This window comes from Hydra viridissima, unplaced genomic scaffold (genome assembly GCF_058129835.1).
Source record: "Hydra viridissima isolate aposymbiotic clone 2 unplaced genomic scaffold, HvirCarnegie_v1 scaffold_8, whole genome shotgun sequence".
In the NCBI taxonomy this organism is placed as follows: Eukaryota; Metazoa; Cnidaria; class Hydrozoa; order Anthoathecata; family Hydridae; genus Hydra; species Hydra viridissima.
The window spans coordinates 17,661,354-17,684,354 of NW_028324307.1; the positions used below are offsets into that span (position 1 = coordinate 17,661,354).

At 27.9% G+C, this 23,001-nt stretch overlaps 1 protein-coding gene and 1 pseudogene across 1 annotated transcript; one reads left to right on the top strand and one right to left on the bottom strand.

Annotated features, from left to right (window-relative positions):
* Window positions 1-23,001, top strand: part of LOC149885439 (uncharacterized) — a 175,183-nt pseudogene that overhangs the window by 36,080 nt on the left and 116,102 nt on the right.
* Window positions 68-16,768, bottom strand: LOC145194808 (SLIT-ROBO Rho GTPase-activating protein 3-like). Its single transcript, XM_090095610.1, has 17 exons — window positions 16,155-16,768; window positions 10,876-11,074; window positions 9,796-9,952; window positions 9,311-9,373; window positions 9,026-9,178; window positions 8,799-8,927; window positions 7,310-7,528; window positions 6,944-7,045; window positions 6,610-6,804; window positions 4,937-5,015; window positions 4,307-4,334; window positions 3,993-4,123; window positions 3,779-3,856; window positions 3,109-3,243; window positions 2,673-2,778; window positions 2,022-2,284; window positions 68-1,635 (listed from the first exon to the last, which is right to left on the bottom strand). Exons 1-17 carry the CDS (start codon window positions 16,222-16,224, stop codon window positions 758-760), a joined length of 2,985 nt encoding a protein of 994 aa, XP_089951736.1. The 5' UTR covers window positions 16,225-16,768; the 3' UTR covers window positions 68-757.

Sequence of the window (23,001 nt, forward strand, 5' to 3'; positions counted from 1 at the left end):
TCATTTAAATAATCAAGGACCCATAGAATTATTAGAGAGTTTAACTTGAATCAAATACAAAACCTCGTTTGGATGTATAGTAATTTTATACATAAAATTGAAAGATACATAAAATTAAAGGATAGAAAAACAAGTGGAAATTAAAAATGGAGAAAAAACTGACGTTTTATATAAATAACAAAGAAATAAAAACGCTTTAAAGTTAAAAAATTAGAGCCGTAAAAAATTTCAGAAATACAAGCATTATTTCTATGAACTATGAAAAATTATAAAGTTAAAACAGGTAAATAAGTTTTAGGGATGAAATCTTCAAAGTGTTCGCAAGAAAATTCCTGCAAAACATCGAGTAAATAATTTAGAGTAACAGTATCAAGCAGAAAAGAAAGCGTACAAAAAGTTACAGGAAAACTCAAATCTCAAAAACTAAAAAAAAAAAAAAACAATAACAAAAACGAAAACAGGCAAAAACCGAAAAACGCGGCATTCAGCCTTTTTTTTTTTTGAAATCCTATGCCAATACAAAATTTTTACAAATTGAACATCAACTTGACGACATATATTGCTTGTCATGATAAAGTTTTATAAAAAGGTTGTATAAAACTTTTTACTAAAACGTTTAAGGGAACAAATTGTAAAAGTTACACTTGAGAGTTACACTTAATTCCTCATTCTTTAACAGTAAAAAGTGTAGCTCTAGATGAGCGCACAATGCTTTAAACTAGTACGAGATCGCTTTAAAGAAAGAGGGAAAAAAAAGCTAAAAACGTGTGAGGTCTTTGGAGTCATCGTTGTGATTGTTGTTTGGAGTTCTTTGAGCTTTCGCAGCAGCAGCTGCATGAATAGTAGCAGCGAGTTCGTAATTGGGATCGCTCTTTTTTGAAACGTTTTTAGGTTTCAAGGGAGGAGGTGGGGGAGGTTTAAAACTAGGTATTGGGTCGGATCGTCCGGGAGACTCCTTTATTATAGAGCCTTGTACTGACTTTGCAACAAACGACGTCGGTCGTGAATCAGGATTTAAAGGAGTCTGTCTTCCTAGGCTACTAGAAGTTGCAGGGGAATCGCCAGGCTTATTTTTATCCTTAAAAGAATTTCTAGGAAAATCGGTGAGATCCGAAGACTTAGAACTTTCATCTTCGTAGCTGCTGCTCTTCAGCTTTGCTGACTGAAGTTCTTGCTGTGATATGACCATAGGTTTTGTTTGCTGCAATAAAGGTATGCGCATTTTATTCTTTTCGCTCAGCGATCGCGTCGGCAAGGTAGATCGAGGAGAATTAGGCAGCCGATCACTACCTGAACGTCGTGCTTCTGCGGACGATTCGATAGTTGGATCGAGAGCTGCAAATACATTACTCTCAATATGAGTTTCTACCGTATCTTCTGCAACGTCTAACGATCCTGTTCTTTTAACTGTTTTTTTATATTCATCATTTGAATCGGAATTAATAGAAGGGGTTCTTTCAACCACTTTTAAGTATGATACGGGCACAAAACCAAATTGTCCGTTAACTTTTGCATCCCACCAATCACTATTTGTCCGCGAAAAAATTTGAATAACATCTCCTTTGTTAAATGAAATCTCTTTACTTGTACGAGCAGTGTAAGGATACAATGCAATGGCTTCAACAAAGTTTAGATCTATGAAGAAATACAGTCATTCTTGGTCTCACTACAGTAATTCTAAGTGTAATATATATAATTAAAAATTTGTGGTGCCTAACTTTTTCTTATTCTTGTTGAAAATAGGAGAAAGTAATATTGGATTTCAGCAGAAATTAAATGGAAATTTAATTTATTTTTACCTAATAGCAGATATAAAATGTAAACAACTTTTTATAAATCGGGTTACATTATTTGAAAGTGAATCCAAATTTTGAAAATTAATCAGAATACTGTTGTGTTCTTCATAGATTTATAAGCTTTTAGAACTTCAGTAGTTTTCTTTACTGCACACATGAACACTTTGAGATATTTTCATAAGTGCAAGAAAAAATTTAAAATCAATGAATAGTTACATCTCCTACCATCTTCACTTTCTGCATCATCGTCAGTTCCACATTCTTCATCATCATCTAATTTACCATCAACAGAATCTTCAAACCATAAATCTGTATTCTCTTCTGGAAAGATCTGGTAAAACTCACTAATGAGAACATCCATAAAAATGTTCATTTGGCCTTGATTTGTTAAAAGATTGTCATTCTCTGGGAGGCGAATCAAAGTTGGCCCAAATACAACAGCCAGATTGTGTGATGTCATTTTATTACTTTCAGAGTGCTGGGCAATTCTAAGAAAGTTATTAGTAAAACTAAAAAATTTAAAAAAAAAAAAAAAACATTTTGTAAAAACACCAAGAATCTTTCTGCAAGATGCAACTTGAAGTTGGGGCAAAATTAATGAAACTTACTCCCAAGAATTGGAAAAGTGAAAAGCCAACAATCAAAAATATGTCAAAAACACTATCACAGTTAGAGTTGGCAAATGACATTTTTACAATCTACTTTTGAAGTCAGTAACCCAAAACAGCTCAAGACTAATTTATTATACAATATCTGAATTTAACGCTGAGAAAAACTAAATCAAAAACCTACAACAACATATTGGATTCCTCTACAAAACTGCCAATTTCAAAACCCAAATTTTTTTAAAAAAAATAACTAAAAAATTTTACTTACAAATTCAGAAATTTTAAGATATATTTGATGACGTGCAGATTCCATGGTTCTATTTTCTTTAAAATACTAGAAGCTTCAGCAATTTGATCAGCAACTCGAGAAATACCTATATAAAATGAAATTAGTAAATAATTTTTAAATGCATTTCAATCTCTATTTGTTTGTTAAAAAATGATGAAATGTTAAAGTGGTCAAATAATTTTTTAACAAAACGTGGCAAAAATCAGTAAGAGTAAATATATAAGAATAAGGCCTTTATTCAGCAAAAAGCACATTTACAGTAAACTGCATTTATGTAAAAGTGATATTTTATATTTTTAGTTTTTTCAAAAAAAGTTTTCATTGTTTTTCTCAAATTTCACAAGAAAAAAAAAAAATTCAGGAAATGAGGAAGTTTGTACATGAATATTGAAGTATGTCAGACAATCAAACTTACTACTGGCCCTTAAATAATCTTGATTTAAAATTATGGGGAACAAGGGTTCACACATCTCTCGAAAGTACAAACGAAATACTCCAGCTACTGCATTGATATCTTTCCAATGATTAAGACCAGATAAAGGGTTGCGACCTGAAAAATATATTTAAAAGTTTTTGAAGGAAATGTTTACTTGCATGCATTTTGTCCCTATTGTGCTTTGTTACCAAACATGTCACATAAATAAATCAGTACAAAGCCAGATGTCCTATACAAGGACAAACACTGCAACCAAAAAATATTCACAAAACAAAAAAAGAGTTGATAATTAACTTGTCATTTTAATCATTAATCAATGATTGTAGAACATTTAATCATTAACCAATGCCCATCAAACTTTAAGACTCAAATTTAATTCAAAATTACATCAAGGAAGTACTATTCACTGAATATATTTACAACATATTTTATTAGATGAATTATATCCATAAGATCTGAATGAAGTATTGGCAGTATAATCTTATTACAAGAGATGTTTAAGTGAGTATATTAATTTAACCTTAAGCAAGATAACAAATGAAGCTCATAAAATTTGATTTCTGATATATTAAAATACTTAAGGAGTGGAGGGGCAGAGAAGATTATTTGTAAAACACTTTATGGGAAACAAACTGCTTAAGTTTCCAACCTTCTTCAAAAGCAACTTTCATCTCATTTATTTCTTGTGATGCTCCAGGCACACGAAAAATTCCTTGATGCTTTAAGCCTAAAAACAAATTATTTATTTTGAACTGGAAATGATAAGCTTTGCTTAGTAAAACCTTTCTTTAAAAGTCAAATAATAACAAATAACAAATTGAAAACTAATCATACTCTTTTGAAAAGAAATGATTTTAACACACCAAATTTAGCAATGTACTTAGTGCAACTCTCCACTATATCTGGGATTTCACATTTCATTTCTTCTAGCTGCTGTTTGAGACTTGTACCAAACAACTTTACAGCTCTTTTCTTGCCAGTAGCAAGTGTATTGCTAAAAAAATAAATGGTGACAAAGAAAATATTTGAAAACCAACTTTTTTCCTACACCATAGTTAATAAATATTTACAGGGTGCATTTACAACTAGAAAACAAACAAAAAAATTAGAAAAATTAGCAAACAAATTTGGAATATTTGAAAAATTGCTTAAAATTTCTTTAACTTAATTCACTTACTAGCGAGATGCATCTGATGTTATTTCGCCTAAAAATAAGCAGTTTTTCTACAAAAATACTCCAGATAAAAAATCAACTTTATGTGTCCTCTTGTAAACTGCTATTTCCTCACTTGTTTTGTTTCATTTTTTTTGTTTCATTTGTTTTGTTTCATTTATTTTGTTTCATTTGTTTCAGCAGAAACATAAATCTTTGCAAATTTTTTTTCTCACTTTGTTTCATTTATGTTTCAGCAGAAACATAAATCTTTGTAAATTCAGTTTCTAATTTTAACATAAAATTAGTCACTCATTAAACTTTAGTTTAGGTTATTTTTTTTTACCTTGAGAAGTTTTAATAATAATGGTAATCAATGACAAAATACTGCAAAGATCATTAGTAACAATGACAAAAGAATGCAAAGATCAATAATTAACATTTGTTATTAAAGTTATTTACACTTGAATTGATTTTTTAAAACAAAAAAAAAATTATTTTTTAAACAAAAACAATTTTATTACAATATTTTTAACAATATTAAAAATATTGCAATATATATATTATTTGTTTATAATGTTAAAGCCACCTAATACACAATCAATAACTTTAAATTCAAGTTCAAACAATAAATTACAATAATTGGAAACATACCTAGCGCTTTAGTAAGAATATTGTGTTTTGTTTGCAAACCAAGCTGAACACATTCACTCATGATGAACTCTTTAAATTTCTGAAACAATTTTTTTCAATTAATGAGGTGATTATGCCAAAGGATTCAAAGTGTATGCATAGAATTATGCAAAGATTATGCATAAAGTTGAAAAAAAAAAGAGTTTTACTGTTCCAAAATCTGCAATTTAAGTAATGAGCATTGAGAGTTCTTTTATTCTAAGAACATCTTTATGATCTTTGTTTTATTACTTTTTTTTACAAAACTACTTTTCCTAGATAAAGAGACTTTTTAAAAAATTACAAAACAATTTTAACTTAAAAACCTTTATTAGACACGCTATTTGCTAATAAATGTTAATTATATTCTTTAAGTGAATACAAAACACTATAAAAATACTATTTTCAAACAATAGGAACTTTTATCTTAATACCATTAAGTTGTAGAAAAGTTCTGCAATTTTCTGCATAAACTGATCATTTCAAACTTGATTTTTAATTAAGTGATTATCTAACAGTTTTATAATAAGTCTTTTCTCTTGCATAAAAATGTTGCTAAGTACAACTATAGCTGAAAGATGGCATAAAGACACATAATATGTATAATGTAATTTTCAAGTAAAAAAAATCATTAATGATTATAGTGCTGGAACAACACAAAGTGAATAAATTTAAAGGGTAAATGTAATAAGCACTTATAACTCAATTACTTTACAAAAATAAAAACTGAGGAGTTGTTGAAACCAAGTATTTAGATTGAAACCTTAAAAAAAAAAAAAACTCATAATGGTCCTAAAACCATTAGATATTTAGTTTGCTATTCCCATCTGCCAGTTTTAGAGATGTAATTTGTGAATTAAATATTTCAAAAAATACTTTACAGCAACATTTGAATGATGCATTGCATAGTTATTGTGCAGTAAAAAAACTATTTATATTTTCAAAGAATCAAAAACTATGTTTCAAATTTGCAAAGGCTAACAATGGTAGGACAATGGAGATATTATGATTGGATTAGTCAAAGTTTAACCTAAGAGGTTTGGATGGTAAACAAAATATGAGAAGACCAGTTTGCAAGCAGTTAAAACCAAGGTACCCTATTGGAACTACAAAATATTGGGGGGGGGGGTTGTAAAGGGTTGGTGGTTTGGGATTTTGAGGCCTTTGAGGCTGTTCTGGATTAGGAATACTGTGTGTCATTGAAGCTAAAAATAATTGAGCTATATAATGGAGCTATATAATGGATCTACATAATGGAGCTATATAATGGAGCTATATAATGAAGCTATGTAATGGAGCTATATAATGAAGCTAAAAAAACGGAGCTATAAATACATATAACTCAATTCTAGAAATCAAATGATAACATTTGTAGATGAAACTAAGTGGAAACTAATACACTAGACTATTCTGAGGACAATGATCTCAAACACACATGTTTTTGATCGAGTTAAGCTACAAATGACTCTTGCATATAAAACTTTATACCAGATATAATTTTTCACTGCACATAGCTTTATCTTGCACATAAAATTATCTTACCTATTACTATCTTACACATAACCCTTAGATTTAATTTAAAAAAAGCATTCTTTACACTCAGTTCAACACAGCAAATATTATTTCAAGGAATATGAAGAAAATTTAAACCATACTGCTAATAAACCATTTTCCCATTCTTCTTTATCCACTTTTAATTGACTTGATGGTGCTGAAACTAAAGTACTATTTGGTGAAGAATTTCCATTTCCAATTGACATATCCATATGATAAAAACCATTCATATCTGAATCATATTTTTTATATGTTGATTCAAGACCTTTTTTGCGCTTTTCCATTGAAGATTGCAACTGAAATGTATTATTATGTAGGATAAAATTATACCAAAAAAAATACCTAATTAACTATTATCTTTCAAAAAGTAAAAATTTTCATACAAACATTTGTTTTTTAGATTGTAACTTAAGAGGAAAAATGAAAGAAATGTACATCAGCTATTTCCACTTCTAGTTGCTTAAGTTCCTCAAACAATTTTCTATGCTGTAATGTAAGTTCTGCTTCGATGCTTTGTTCAGCGGTAATTGTCTGAACCTAAATTTAAATTTAGTAAAAACTAAGCATAAAGCTTTCAAAAAAATAAAGCACCAACAGTTGTCTTAAAATAGCCAGTGATAGTTGATTAAATATTCCTATAGCGTACACAAGACAAATAAACATAATGTTCTAATAATGTTAGAACTGGCTTGATCAGTACATATTTGATTGATTAAAGTGCTTGACTGATTGATTTGTTTGTTAAAATTTAGTAAACCTTGTTTAAACAATAAAAACATACAATCAACATTTGAAACTTACATTATCTTCAGCATGAGGTATAAAACTAAACTTCATTACAGGTTTAAATATCTCATTATCTTCCAAAAACATTTTGTTATCACTTTTTAAATCCATGATGGAAACAGTATGAGCTAAAGAATTTGCTGATTGTATTTGAGCACTAGCCATGCGTATCTCTGCTCCAATATATGCTTGCAATGTTGATGAATAGGAATCATGGAAGTTATGATCAAATTTCTATGAAAAGGAAACTGTATATAAAAAAAGGTTTCATGTAATCTAATTTTTTTTTTCCTATAAAATAGGAAAAAAAAGTTAAAAACAACTTTCATGTTTATCAGACTAAAAAAATGGCATAAACCATAAGCAAAAAAACAGACTTTTACTTTACAACGCTTTAAAACGCAAGATACTTTGAGCAAACTTGTTTATTATAGATTAAAAAATTCCAATAGATCATTATTTTACAATTTGGCATTTTTTAATTTTTTAAATCAATAATTAAGGAAACTCTGGATTATTGGTAATCTTCTGTTTTTACTAAAAAGATAAAAATAAATAATTCAATTTGAAACTAAAAAGAAACGTAACACATTCAACTAATTGTAAATAAGTGTTATGGAGAGTTTGAATTATGGAAAGTTTGTCTCATTTTTTAAATTTAATGGAAAAACAAATTGACAGGTAAAAGAGACATTAAAAAACATGCAGAAATAACTCTATAAAAGTCATTTATAAAATTCTCAATATTCTTTTCAATATTATTTAAGAGCCACATCTTAAGTCTCCCCCTGTTTTAAAAGAGATTTTTATGACTAATGACTGATACTAATTTTCCCTAAAAATGAGTTGTGCAATAATACACCATGCTTCTGAAAATAGAATATGGCAGATAAACTTGTCATAGAAGTATAATTTATTATAAGAAATTTATTATGAGAAATCCTCTAAGCACACCTTTGAACAAAACAAATCTTTTCATAAAAATAAATAGCAAATATTTAAATTAAAATTTAAATATGTTCTATAGCTTTTAGTTTTTAACTTTTTGTATTAATATATGCCTGCAAAACTTTAGGTTAAACTATGATTTATTTAGGAATGTCATATTCTTTTCGGTAATTTTACAGCTTGACAACTTTTAACTCTACCAGTGACTACTAGTGGGAGATCTGTAGTTTCTACAATGTAAGCAATCATCTAATGAAGTAAGATTTATAAAATGCTGATTTATGATAACACTCACACCATAAAAGTAAAAAAAACTGAAAACTTTTTCACACTCCTTTTTTATTCTTTACACATAAAAGTTACTTTTTTTAATTACTGGATAGTTGTGTGGTATTTATTTCAAGATCATGAAAAAACTTTCTCATTTCTGTTTTAAGAAATTTTCAAAGGTATAAAAACAAATTTTTAAACTTCAACAGCATTTAAAACACTCTTCATTTTTAAAGATAATTTCTCACATAGCTTAAGTGTAATTTAATAAAACTGTAAGACTTACATTGATGATCTCTGAAACATCACAGTCAAAATACTTTGAAAGAACTGCAGAAAGTGACTCAACATTTAGAATATATTCATTGCGTGTGCGAATTGCCTTCTCACGAGAATCATAAAACTTTGCCTGTTTCTAAAAACCAACAAAAGTAACTTAATTAAAATTTAAAATTCATACAAAATTATTATACTTCTTTAAAAGAACAGATCAATAAATATTTAAAAGTTCACCTTTTCCAATGTTTTTTCAAGGTGTTTTATTCTCTTTTCATTCCCTTTTTTCTGAGGATTGTCTTCAGCTTTGCGCTTGTCATTTTCGCTTGCTTTATACTTACTTTCAGAAAACACATATTCACCATGCTTGGTGTAGTATGATTTTATATCCTAGTTGTAAATAAATGGATCGATACTTATCAAACGACTGTTGAAATTAAACCTAATTATTGCAAAGATCAAGGTATATACATTTCCCTAAATATTAAAGTTATACACAATATTAAAAATATATTAAAATACCAGCTGAAGTTGCATCGCAAGTCTCATGACTTCCTGTTGAAGAGTCATGTGGGTATCTTTGACCTATCAAAAAGATCAAAAGTATTTTATTATTCTGCCTCATTTAAGTTTTTTAACAGTTTGAAATGTGAAAAAAAAAAACAAATCTGTGATATAAATACCACAAATGTTTGTTTTTTCATTATACTATGATTTTAAATTTCTCCATTTTCTAATTTTATATTATATATATTTTTAGAAAAGTTTGGATCTAAAATTGCTTTTTTTTTAAAGTTGATGCTAAAAAAAATTGAGAACTTTATTCTACTGTAAGGTAAATAAACTGTTAAAAACTCAAATAAAAATAAGTTTGATTTGTTTTATCCTAATGAATCTTCATTCTATTTGTAAAATACTTATTTTAAAACTTGTGTTAAATAAAATAAACCAATAAAGAAATTCATTTATAAAATCAAAAAAAAGAATCTGAAGAAAAATGTTCATACAATTTTAGAAATTCGCTGCACATCTTCAGCAATCTCAGTTAACCTAAGCACAAGGTTTTTTGAATATATTTCACTTAGAGTTGTAGCAGTCTTGGCCTTAAATCTTGCGTCGATAAGTAACTTACTCCACAAATTAACATAAGAAGCTCGATCTTTTCTATAAGATTAGAATTATAAATGATAGATAAAAATTATATTTCTACCATGTTAAACATTCTACCATATTAATATATATAAAATTTGTGTTTATGCATAAGCATGTTGTTTTTAAATTTATAAATTTCAAAAATTATCATTTAAATTTATCTTACATAACTAAATATATGTTTATATATGTGGCATAGATTATGAAAAGGTACCTAATCCTGTATTCTAGTTCTTGTGTAAGTTTACTTTTAAGCAAGTTTATGTAAGATTATAGCTAAAAGTGAATATCAAAAATTAGCTACTGAAATTCATAATTCTATTGAACAATTAAAAAACTAAACATATAGTTTTGATAAAGGTAAACACTTATACTGACTTACCTTTCCTATTTTGTTATTTTTCCTATACATTCATAAGTCAAACTTCTGTTATGAAAATTATTTATTATGCAACAACAACAGCTATTTTCATAGTTTTTTTTAACTGCATTTTCATTATTAGGTAACTTTTCGCTAATCACACCACACATATAGTTTTTTAAACAAGAATCATTCTTCTATAACAATCATTTTTATCATAAGTACAACAATTATCATCACCAAAAAATATTTTTGGTAACAATAGTAACCAGAATTTTGACAACAATCAGTAATGAGCAGGACAAATTGACAAAAAAATACTAGCTGATCATGCAAATAATGAGCCTGTATCAAAATTAAAGTGACTGCACTATTAGAAAACTATTTCTACCATTATTACTACATAAGCTTGTTTTTATTTCTAGTTAAGATTAATAACATTGAAACATTTTATAATTAAAAGGTAAATAGACTTTATGAAAGTGTTATGTATGTACTCACAAAAATTCATATACAGTATATAATTTAAAAAGTGTAAAAAGGATATGTTAAATATCTTTCTAGTAATTCTTACTTGATGAACCCATAATTTGCTCGCTGCTTAGTAAACCTTTCTGTAAATCGGTCACACAGGCGTTCAAGATTTTTACCATATTCTAAATCAAGTTCAGAGCGTCGCTTAAAGAACTCTTGCAGATCATTTACAAGAAAAATTTTATTTTCTGTGCGTATATCTAAAGTCCGTTGCTGCTCTGCAAATTGACGAGTTAATTCTAAAAAAAGATATAACTTCTAAAACTAATTCATCGAACAAATATAAATCCCTAGAGATAATGAGGTGAAACAAAATTGATTTTAATTAGTACTAAGTTATGGTAAACATGTGCATGTGTATATGCATACAAACATGGAGATCTCCACAGAAGAGATCAAGATAGCTTTCTAAAACCAATATTTTTTAGTAGTAGAAGAGCAGCTATAAATTCAAAACCAAAATCATTTAAGATGGCATGACATTTTAGCTGTATTTGGTTAGTAATTTAAGAAAAGGTATTGATCAAAAGGTAGAAGAAATATATGTTTATTAACCCATGAAGAATGGAATCAAAAACAAAATGAACTGAAAGAAATAAAGGTTATAAGAAACTATTACAACTATCTATTTTTACCAAATATTTGCTGAAGCAGTGTAAAAGCTGGAATGGACCAACAACCAGTGTTGAGAAATTACAAGTAAGATTATTAAAATGGATTTTCATAAATTAATGATGACAAATATCTGACTAAACTGATTTTTTTTTTATTTTCATAAATTGCTTTTAATTTTGACATTTTAATTTCCTGTTTTTGAACCTTGGAAAAGAATATTTTACTCTGGAAATTCTTTTAGGAATATTATATGAGATTAAGATCTTGGGAAAATTTTTTTTGTCAAGATTCCATTTAAGTTTTTAAGGTAACTTTTAAGGTATAGTGTGTCAAAGACAAAAACATTGAGCAGACAATTTTTTGTTAAATTGACAGGAATTCAGATATTAAGTAAAGAACTGGTAGAAATAGTTTAATGTGTGAACACGTACAGACATGCAATAATGTCTTCATTGTCTCTATCTTCACTGTCTTGATATCATCAGCGCATGAAAAATCTGACAATTTAGTAACATATATTTCTTGATCACTATCTTCATCACTGTGGCTCATTTCATCAGTGAAGTGAGAAATAACAAAAGTAAATAATAAAAAAATCACATGAAATTGGTATACTATATGTGTACATGAACACCAGCTGAACTAAACTAAAATATATCCAAATTTGTAGCATCAACTAAAACCCAAAATTATAAGAATAATAAACCCTAATTGTCCTGTAAATATCATGTACTTTTGTACTAAAATATATGTCAATAAATAACACATCATTCAAGATCCAGACTTTTATAACATTTTGCACTTATATAATATATTGCACCTACAGATCAGTATATGTACAATACCTCTATCACAAGTATACTAAAAAAATATTTTTGTGAATATTCATATGAAATGTGTTAATGTATATTATGTCACCCACTATCAAGTGACAAATTGTAAAAAACTTAATATGTTACCTCCTAACAATGTGTTTAATAATTTTCTTTCAAAAAAGGAAATTAAAAAGGGAAATTTTTGAAAAAAATTTACATCCAATAAACTCACATAATTACACTTACAATATGATTCTAACTTTCACAAAGAAACTTTGCATATCTCAGCATTTGTTAAAAAAAAAAAATTATATACATTTTACACACCCAGGCAAAATAGGAATAAAATGCTCATTTACCCTAAAAATTATTTGAAAAAACCATTTTTTTCATTTTATAGATATATATGCGTTAAATGAATATTTTATGTACAGTAGAATGCAAATGTTTAGAAACATCAAACTTTTTTTAGTTTTTAAAGCATAAATTTTAACAAACTGTCAAATCAGCTGAAATTTTTGCAAAATTTTTTTATATTAATTCAATTCATAATACAACCAAAAAAATTATAAATTATAGTGGTTTTATTAAAATTTAATTTTTATTTGAAAAGACTTTAGTGCAAGAGTTTAGAAACAAATGAATTTTGATAAAAATTTATTTCTAAAATTATTAACTTGTCATCTTTTCAATAAGAAAGTTAGTATATGGTGGCATATCCATTTGCTTTCAAAAAAGCATCAAAGCAAAAAGGCATCAAGTCAACTAAATTAATGAGAAGATCCTAAGGAATTTTATTCCAAGATTCTTTAATTAAAGCAAATATATGGCCTTTGTTAGTTGGTGTTCTATTAACTAATTGGTGGTCGATGTGCTCCCAAAGATGCTCAAGAGGATTGAGATCTGGGTTCTGTGAGGGCCATTTAAGAACTTTGATTTTTTTAGATTTCAAATAATTATTAACAGATTCAACACAAGCTTTGGACCATCATATTGATGTAAAATCCATTAGCAAGTCATTTTATTCTTAGCATGCGTCAACATAACATTTTTTATGATGTATAAATCAACTCTCTTTTCCATTATAACTATTGTGCAATAAATGGGACCCTATTGTCACAACAAAAACATCCCCAAACCAGAACATTTCTCTCCCACGCCTAACAGTAGGCAACTGATAATTTGGATTGAGTCTGTCTCCTACTGGACGCCTGGCATACCTAATTCCGTCACTTCTAAATAGCATAAACTTTAATTTTGTAAAAATTTTGACCTGAGATTTTTTCCAGAATATTCTAAAGCTGCTCAGTTTCATGCACTTTATTCTGGCTTTCAAATTTCTTGCAGATATCAACAGTTTCTTAACTGGATGGTGGCCATACAGATTATTTTGACACAATTAAAATTTAGCTGTATTGATACTAGAGTTTGTGCCAAGAAACTGACACATAATTGAATTAAGGTTGATTATATATTGACCTTTTCAGGACTTGTTGCACTGACAAAGTCTCTTGATAACTTGACTTATTCCTGGTTTTGAAACATAAAGTTCAGAAATCTTTCTGTAAGCCATATCTTCCTCAGCTTTTATAATTAATTTCTTTACTTCATTTGAAACTTCATTGCCTCTGTCTTGCTTTTGAAATATCACGAAGTACTTGAATTATAAAATTTCACAAATATTTCAATGATTAGTTATACCTCACTGCTTTTAAAATATCTCAAGGTATTATCAAATTATTAAATTTCATAAATATTTTGACCTTTAATTATGCTTCTGCTAACAAATTCTTGATTAAATTGCAGGGTATGCTACTGTTTCTAAACTTTAGCACAGAAGCCTTTTCAAAAAAAAGTTAAATTTTATTTAACTTTTACAATTTATAACTTTTGTGGTTTGAATTATAAATTTAATTAATATAAAGAATATTTGATAAAAATTTCAGTTGACTAAAGAAAGTTTGTGAAAAGTTATGCTTTAAAAACTAAAAAAAATTTGGTGTTTATAAACTTTTGCATGCTACTGTATATTGTTACACTGAATTGCAATAGTTATAGAAGTAACTTGCTATTTCATAAGTTGATTAAAAATTACACTATATAGCTCATTTGACACATTTTACTAGTTGAAATTAGGAAAATGATTTCCGTAATTCATCTTTTCAATTGTGATTCATATGTATAAATTGAATTACTTCAAATATTTATGCTAAGTGTGAAATTACATACATACTATGATGTAGCCATAGCTCTAGCTACACAATTACTTTCTAACTCTGAATATATATGATTAATATAACAACTTACCAACAAACAATTTTATAGAATTACTAGAAATCTTAAAGCTAAGTGGTGAAAAAGCAAAGAGTATAGTAAGAACAGAATTTGTATGTTTAAAGATTCACATAGATCTGATATTACATACTATTTAACTTATGTGCTTTGTTTATGTATAAAAAGATTTACCATTACATTACAATGCACTTACAACTCAGAAAGGAAGTGGTTGAAAATTCAATATATTCTTCTACCCCTAGAGTGTTGCTTATTTCATGTTACATTTAGGTCCATGAAATATCCAACACTAGGGGTAAAAGAATAAAAAACAAGCATGGTATATAGGGCACTGTATCTTAAAAAATGAGGAAGAACATATAAAATAGAGAATTTATAAAGAGTGAATAAGTCATCAAATCTAAAAAGAATACAGGTGAAAAGATTTCCAGGTGTAATCAATCAATGTAGAAAATATTGTAAACAGTATTATTGTCATGGTATGGGATGTATCTAATGACAGATGTCTTGTTTACACATTAAAAAATCATGAGCATAATTATAATATTACTTAGGATTTATAACAAAACTTTTAATTACTGCAATTTCATAAAACAAAATTGTGGTTAGATTTTAACTTTAAGTTCTTAAAAAGCATAGCAATATAATTCACGATTATATTGCTATGCTTTATAAGAATCTATATAAAGTTTCTTTTTAAATGTATTACCTGACAAGAAAAAAAATTAATTTATTAGTGTGTTTTCTAGCTATAAGGCTGCTATTTTTTATCTAAATGCAAAAAATTAAAAAAAATTTCTGCTTTGAACTTTTGTTACAATTTAAAAATAATACAGGCCAGTAAAATTTGAAGATATGACTGAAAATATTTGCTATACATCCTAGCCCTAACCTATTGACCTGCCAAAAACATTTTTAAGAAGATTTTATGAATCATTTTCAAAATATTGAAAGTTAAAGTTGAAAAAAAAAATCCATATGCAAAAAACTGCTGATATCTTAAAAACAGCTCAGAATTTTAGGTCCAAACTTTTTAAATTGCCAACTTATTATGAACAAAATGAATCAAAAAATTGAAAAGTTTACTAAATTCTGGTAAGTTCAAAAAGCTGATGGAAAACCCTTGAAATTAATAACATGTTTAATGCAAATATTTGCATTAAACATGTTATTAATTTCAGTTAATTATTTTCAAACTAATATCCAGTAAAATCACATGCAACACAACTTTTTTTGAACACTAGTTTGAGAAAAATGCATTTTAACATAGGGAAGTAGCATCCATATTTAAACTTGCAGAAAATATCTTTTAAAAGACGAAAAAGAATTAAAAAATGCTTTAAATTGTAAATAAAAAGTATTGTTCAACTTACTTACTATTTTTTATTATGTTATATAAAGATTACTAGCATTATCATATATATATATATATATATATATATATATATATATATATATATATATATATATATATATATATATATATATATATATATATATATATATATATATATATATATATATATATATATATATATATATAATAATAATAATAATAATAATAATATGAATTCTAAAAGAAGGATACTTTTACCTCGAACTGAGCTATCAATATCAAGTAATACTTGTTTATCTCTTTTGCTTTTTTCACCAGTAGAAGCCATTCAAACAAAGTTTTTTTAAAGGATATTCTAAAGCTGTTCAATTTCACGCACAAATTCAATTTTTGATATACTAGTTTGGTAAAGAAGAAATTTTGTTCGCTGAACTTTAACTGTGTGGAGGTAAAAACTAAGCCATTTACTTGCTGCTCACTTTTCAACCAAACAACGCTGAGATTACTTTTCTGAAAAGTATTTTTAATCAAAATTGAAACATTTTGTAGATAACATATAGCTTTTTTATAAGCGTTAGGCTTTTAAGTTTACTCGCAAGTATTGGAGTAATTAGGAAGATATTTTTAAAACTGTTTTCTTTCTTAAGTATCATCAACTTTTATTTAATGACAAGTAAGATTCAAACCCCATTGGAAATACGGCACGTTGTTATCGTCGTACAGCGGTTTAGCTGACAAACAAAGAACGACTTTTCATAAAATAAATTTTTAATACCTGAGATATTTTTAAAAATTGATTGTTAAAACCTTTAAACTTTATTGCTTATGTCTTTAACAGACATTTCTTTCTTGGTCTATTTCAATGATGAACTGATATTTACTTAATTTTGAATTGCTATTGTACTTTCTTAATGAGTATACCGTATATTTGCACAACAAAGATGGGTCGAGAGTTACTGCTTTCATGGTTTCTTGATTTTATAATTGAATCGGTTATTGTTAAAATGGTGCATTTCTAATAATGTAAACTTTCGGGAAGTTAAGAACTTTCTAAAATCTTCGTTCGCATCAAAATATTATTAAAAACCACTTTCCGGCAGAATATTCTTTTTTAATTAAACATGTATGAATATGGTCAATAAGTAATAAAATTTGAAAAGAAATTAAATCTCGTTTTCAAAAAAAAAAAAAACGCATTTGCGCTCTTTTAACAAAGCCCGATTTAGTTGTGAAAAATAAAAGCAAATTACTCCACGTTTTTTTAAAAGCTGCTGTATAATAGCAGTAATAAACTTGAAAAATAAAAGTGACATCGTTTCAATTTAAGAACCGTAAAATGTTCGGTAAAAAAACACTCCTCAATTCTACCCATATTCCACGCCGCCACCCCTTCTTCTTCCTCTTTTATAGTTAAAAAAAGCACAGAAAGGTTAAAATATAAAGATGGATGGGAAACATTACTATTTAGAGTTTTTATTTGTAAACTGATTCATAGAATTCATAAGGAATTTATGAATCTCAATTTTACGACGCCCTTACTTTTTTTTTACAATAATACCCTCCTATCTGTTGCATCACGTTTTATTCTTTATCTTAAGAAGAAGAAGAAGAACTAGAAGAAGAATAAACAGAAGAAGAAGACTCAGGGATTTTATATGAGTACCAATCTTTCAGATAGATATCCAATCTTCCTATATTAATAGTTGTGTTGCAGAAAAATGAATCAAAAGAAACACGATCAACCTAAAATCTTTAAATTTACAGTAAAGTAGACAATAGATTCGGAGGAGAATGAGGAAGAGGAGATTTTAAGAATCAATAGCTAATCAGGTCAGATCTTCAGATAATAAATTTGTCGAGTGCTCTTGTGATTGAAGAGCTACTAAAACCAATTAAACTGATTATAAAGAGCGCCAAAAAAATGGTGAGTCGTAAAAACTTATTTATTTTTGTGTGAAATAAAATTTTTTACGACGTGTCCGCTGTGAAACTTTCAGCTGAGTTTTAAGTAAAGTAAAGAGTAACAGAGCAAAGCCTAAAAAAAACTTTGGTCGATCGAGTAACCCTACCAGAAAATTTAAAACATTCAAGCCTTGGTTGTGTTAAAACACAAAAGCCTTGGTTGCTAAAAACATATTTACAAATGAAAGTTGCAATGTTATTTAATCAAGAGCTGCGCAACTATACACTGAAGGTGAAAGAACAAACGCAAAAAATACACAAAACTATAGAATCTTTGTCCAGAAATATGCTTCGGATTCGATTACTAAAAAGTGTAAAATATTCTAAAGAAAAAGTAACACTCTGTTATGTGTTGTTTTTATTTTTATAAATAATACTCCTTAATGTGTTGTGATTAATATTTGAAAATGGCAATAATGAGAACAAAAACATTATTTTAAGGTCTAGTGAACCTGGAAAGAAACTGCTCTGATCCTTGTACAAAATTTTTCTGATGATTTCAAAATTTTTTCCTTACGCTTTGGATTAAAAAGGTCGTCTCAAAAATTGAGTTTGATTGATAGTAATTAGTATTAGTAATTTTATAATAGCTATCAAATTTGTAGGTTACTCATTTCTTTGAACGCCATTAAAACTTTTCGTCACCCGCTAAAAAGTAAAACTTTTAATGAACTATTCTTCTTGCAAAATGGCGCATCAACTGTCAATAGGCGCGAAAAACGTTTACGAGCAGTTCTCTAAAAGATGTCTTGCTTCATCATCAAACTTAATAACGTGAAGTAATTTTAAATTTGATTTTAACTGAAAAACGTCGTCAAAAAAAAGATTTAGGAAGAATCACTACACAGACATTAGAGCATATTTGTCGTACTCCTCAGTTCAAGAGGAGGAACTTTCGGATTTTAGTTTCAATAAAACTACAAAGAATTAACTTTCGAAAAATTTCGTGGATAAAACTTTTTCATTCTAGGTAATAAGGAAGAAAAGATATATATCTGCCAATTTTATTTTAAACTAAATAATATAAATAAAAAAATTAAGTTTACAAACCAAGAAAATAGAGTTATAAAAAATCGCAATCTTATTGTGGTGAATTAATAGATTTAAAACGAAATTAATTCGGTTTAAAAACTAATTGTTAGCAAAAAATCAAACTTTGTTTAATACAAAAACAGTTTAGTATTGCAAGAAAAAAAGTTTCGCTTATTGTTTTTTTAAAAAATGTTTGACCACGACGCATCATAAGTCACTGTAATGTAGGGCCGCTATAAAAATTTTTTGAAAAAGTGAAGTGTTATTTGAACCGCTATTGTTTGTTAATGCGTCATAATGACAATTTTGAGGGAGCAAGCATGTTGATGTCAACGAAAACTAAAGTTTTGATGCATATAAAGCAGATAAACTGATGTTGATTTTATTTTGTTTATAAGATTATCATATATAGTTACTTGATTATTATAACTATGATATAAAGTAAGGTTCTTTAGATGGTTTGAGGTGGGGTGGGAGTTAAGATTTATTTTAGTCTAATTAAATTTAGTCAAATTAAACAAGATTTAGTGCTAAAAAAAACTGAATAACCTATACCATGAAATTTTTACACACGATGGCACTTTATTAAGGCAGTTGAATGCCCAATTGATTTTTAGTGTCCAATTAAATCAAATTTGTAACGTGTTAAAACAATTTTAATTATTTTCATTTTTTCCCCAGCTCTGAGACAACTACCAATGCGGTTGTTGCAACTTTTTATAAACAGCCTATGGGCACGGGACCTAAAAAAGACACCCTTTAGACGTTTAATTAAGATTTGGAAGTTTAGTTGAACGTCTAATTGACGTTTTTTTTTTATATCTCATCACCTCAGGGGATTATGTGGTTATAATCAAACGCCATGAGTTTTACCCTAAACGCAGAAGTTAATTGTTATTAGGTTATTGTGTGAATACATTTATTGCTTTTAAAGTAGAGTTGTTCCTCGGATGGCAAGATATTCAAAAGCTTTGTTTCAAGTTGCTCTTCCGGAAATTACACTGGCTTAGGCAGGACTTTTTGATGTTTCAGATAAGACACTTTATGAACAGTGTGCGAACTACAAACATTCATGGTTATGTCAAAGAAGAATATTTTTCAAAAAAAAAAGCGGTTGTTAGTAGCCTGGAAACAAAAATACCCAAAAATGTTCGCTTCCCCAACCCGAAATTGAGGGCACTAATTTGATAAAATGTATTTCTTTATTATACTATACAAAAATATAAGTTCATCGACGTCAAAGTAATTTAATTTCAACGTTCGAAATTTTTGAACCTAAAATTTCCACCTTGCCCTAAATGAGGGGGCCGTTAACTTTACATGGTCATTACTTTTGAACGTTAAAAGATTATTTAATGAAATTTAAAACCTGCCGATGAAGTTATATTTTGTATAATACAAAAAATATATATACTTTATTAACTCATTCTCCTCACATTCGGGGTTGGGGAAGCGAACTTGTTAACCCTAAAAGGACGGGAAAAAAAAGTTACGTTAAGGGCGGCTGGGGTATTAAACTACCCCAACTGAAAATATAGGTTTTTATACAAAATATGTTGAACTTTTTAAATTAAAATACGTGCTTTTAACAAAAATATCAAATTTCTCAATTTTTTTTTAAATAAAAGTTATACATGATACAATTTATTTAAATAAAAACAAAATATATCTTCTAAATAAGGCAACTGTTGCAAACAATTTTGCTATGAGCCTTACAAACAGAATGACTACATGATGCACATTGCAGACGGGTTTTTCTGTCATGAATACAAGGACACATGTAGCATCTTTTTATTGCTGCTCTTGAATTGGTTGACTTTGATTTAATAGGTTATTTTGTGCAATTACTTGGCGAAGATTATTATTTGCAGCTATTGGTGGAAGATCATTTGCATCAAATTTTTTAATAAGACTTTTTGATAAATCTTTTAAAAATTCTCTTCTTCTATGAGAAGCCCCATTTTTATAATTTGGGTGAATTGACAAGAATAAAAACAAAGCATTGTATGCTGCAATATCCTAAATATTACAAAATATTGTAAATGGCCATCGGTTACTCTTTCTTTTTTTATTTCCGGGTTTTATAATTGTCATTTTTATTCTCACGCTCTAATCACCGCGATTCTTTTGAGAATCATTTTCATTTCACTTAACGAAGAATATTCTTAAATTTGGATTTCGCACAATGCCTAAAATTGTCATATCTGAAACATCAAACTAAACTGTAAAAGCATATAATAGAAAATCAGAGGAGTATATAGAAGACAAGATTCTTATCATCAAGTTGGTTTAACTTTAAGATTTGTTGTCTTGTAAAGTAAAATCAATTATTTTTAACACTAAACTATATTTTAAAAAAAAAATTACCAACGTCAGATTTTCCTGAAAAATTACTCATTGGACTAAAGGTCAGATCCAGGGATTTTTAGTGTTTCAGATTAACTTTTAGATAGGGTTTGCCAATTTACCGACTTTTCCATTTAGCGTAATTTGGTAAATGAAAATTGAAATACCGGTTCACCGGTAAATTACAGGTAATTTTTTAAAAATTATAATAAAAAATAAAAAATTACAAAAAATGTAGTACAATGTTTGTTAAAATGCATTTTTTTTTAAATTATTTTTTAAGAAACATGAAATATAACAACTCTTATCTACTAATCGAGATCAATTTTATCTTTTTATTATTTTAATTTTAATTCTTATCTACTAATCGAGATCTAATTTTGGCGCAAAACAATCCAGCTCACACAAATTTAATATAAAGGAGAAAAAAATAAATAAAAAATTAATCAAGCTTGCTCAGGCGATAAACTATGTAATTTATCGAAAAGAAAATATAAACTACAAAATTTAAATAAAGTTATTTAACTTTCAAATAGTAAAAAGTATTTTATGTTTACTTTATTCAACACTTAATTTTAGAATTTCATGTTTCCTAACATGAATTTTTTTGTAAAGCAGGTTTTCGTGAGTTTTAGCGCCTCTCGTGCCTTAGCACCCTTGTGCACTGCTCAACCTTGCAGTAATGGACGCTACTGATGGTAAGGACGGTAACTTTTGAAACTCGTCATAACAAATGAATTGAAATATTTCATCAAATACATCCGTTCAATAAACTAAGTAATTAAATGCTTATTCATAAGTGTCAATTATCGCGCGCGTGCAAATTTTTATGAATTGATTTAACTGATAGTTTTTTAAAACTTAGTCTTTTTGGTAATAACCCATTCACGGCAAAAATAAAACTTGTTTTAATCGGGGTTATTTAAACTCGTTAAGCATTTTTTCCGTTCACACTGCTTTTTAAAACCTTGTTTCAAATAAATGAGTTTAAAAAAGTGGTAGCTAAATAAAACTCCGTTTTAAAAGCGAGTGTTATTAAAACTCGGATTTGTTGGTGTGAATGGGGTATAAGTGAACATTTCAAAATAATTCTTTTGTAAAAAACTGTTCCAAAAATTTTCTTTCGAAATAAATCGATGAGCAAGTTTCTTTTCGCTTGTCATTCTTGAGAAAAAATTTTTTTTTTCGTATATTACTTTACCAGCGGCGCACGCAGGAGTATTTGACGATTTTAGCTGGCCAAAATTGAATTTATTAAAAGTGGCCGTACCCACTTAATTACCTACCCTTATTATCTCTCGATAATGGTCGCTTAATGAGCAGTTAATGGTTTGGTTATAAAAGTAGTAATTGGAACTACACAGTCTAGTTAAATATCCGATCTATATCTGCGTAGGTCATTTTATTTACGAGCAATTTTAGTGGTGTTTATTGAAGCTGTGTACAAGTGTTTACAACAGAAGTTTTACAGTGTTATATCATGGATGAATCTATGACAGGTATGTACATTATTTACTCATACTACCGTTTTGAAATATTAATTACCACAAAAGTTATGTACCATGAAACTTAGCATTTTTTTAACGAATTTTAAAGTAAATTTTAACATTAAAAGTGAAAAAGTTGTAGTGCGCATTGAAACACTCTTAGTTTTTTTTGTTTTTCTATGAGTTTATACCACTAGCTATTTAAAAATCTTAATTTCAACTGCCTGTTGATGCCATCTAAGTTTTAATCATGTTCTAAGCACATCAAGGTCCAAGAT

Coding starts and splice junctions, on each gene's coding strand:
- LOC145194808 (XM_090095610.1), bottom strand. CDS start 16,224: ATGGCTTCTACTGGTGAAAAAAGCAAAAGAGATAAACAAGTATTACTT. Junction 7,529..8,798: donor ATGTTTCAGAGATCATCAAT/GTAAGTCTTACA, acceptor TCCTTTTCATAG/AAATTTGATCATAACTTCCA. Junction 4,124..4,306: donor ACATCAGATGCATCTCGCTA/GTAAGTGAATTA, acceptor TTATTTTTTTAG/CAATACACTTGCTACTGGCA.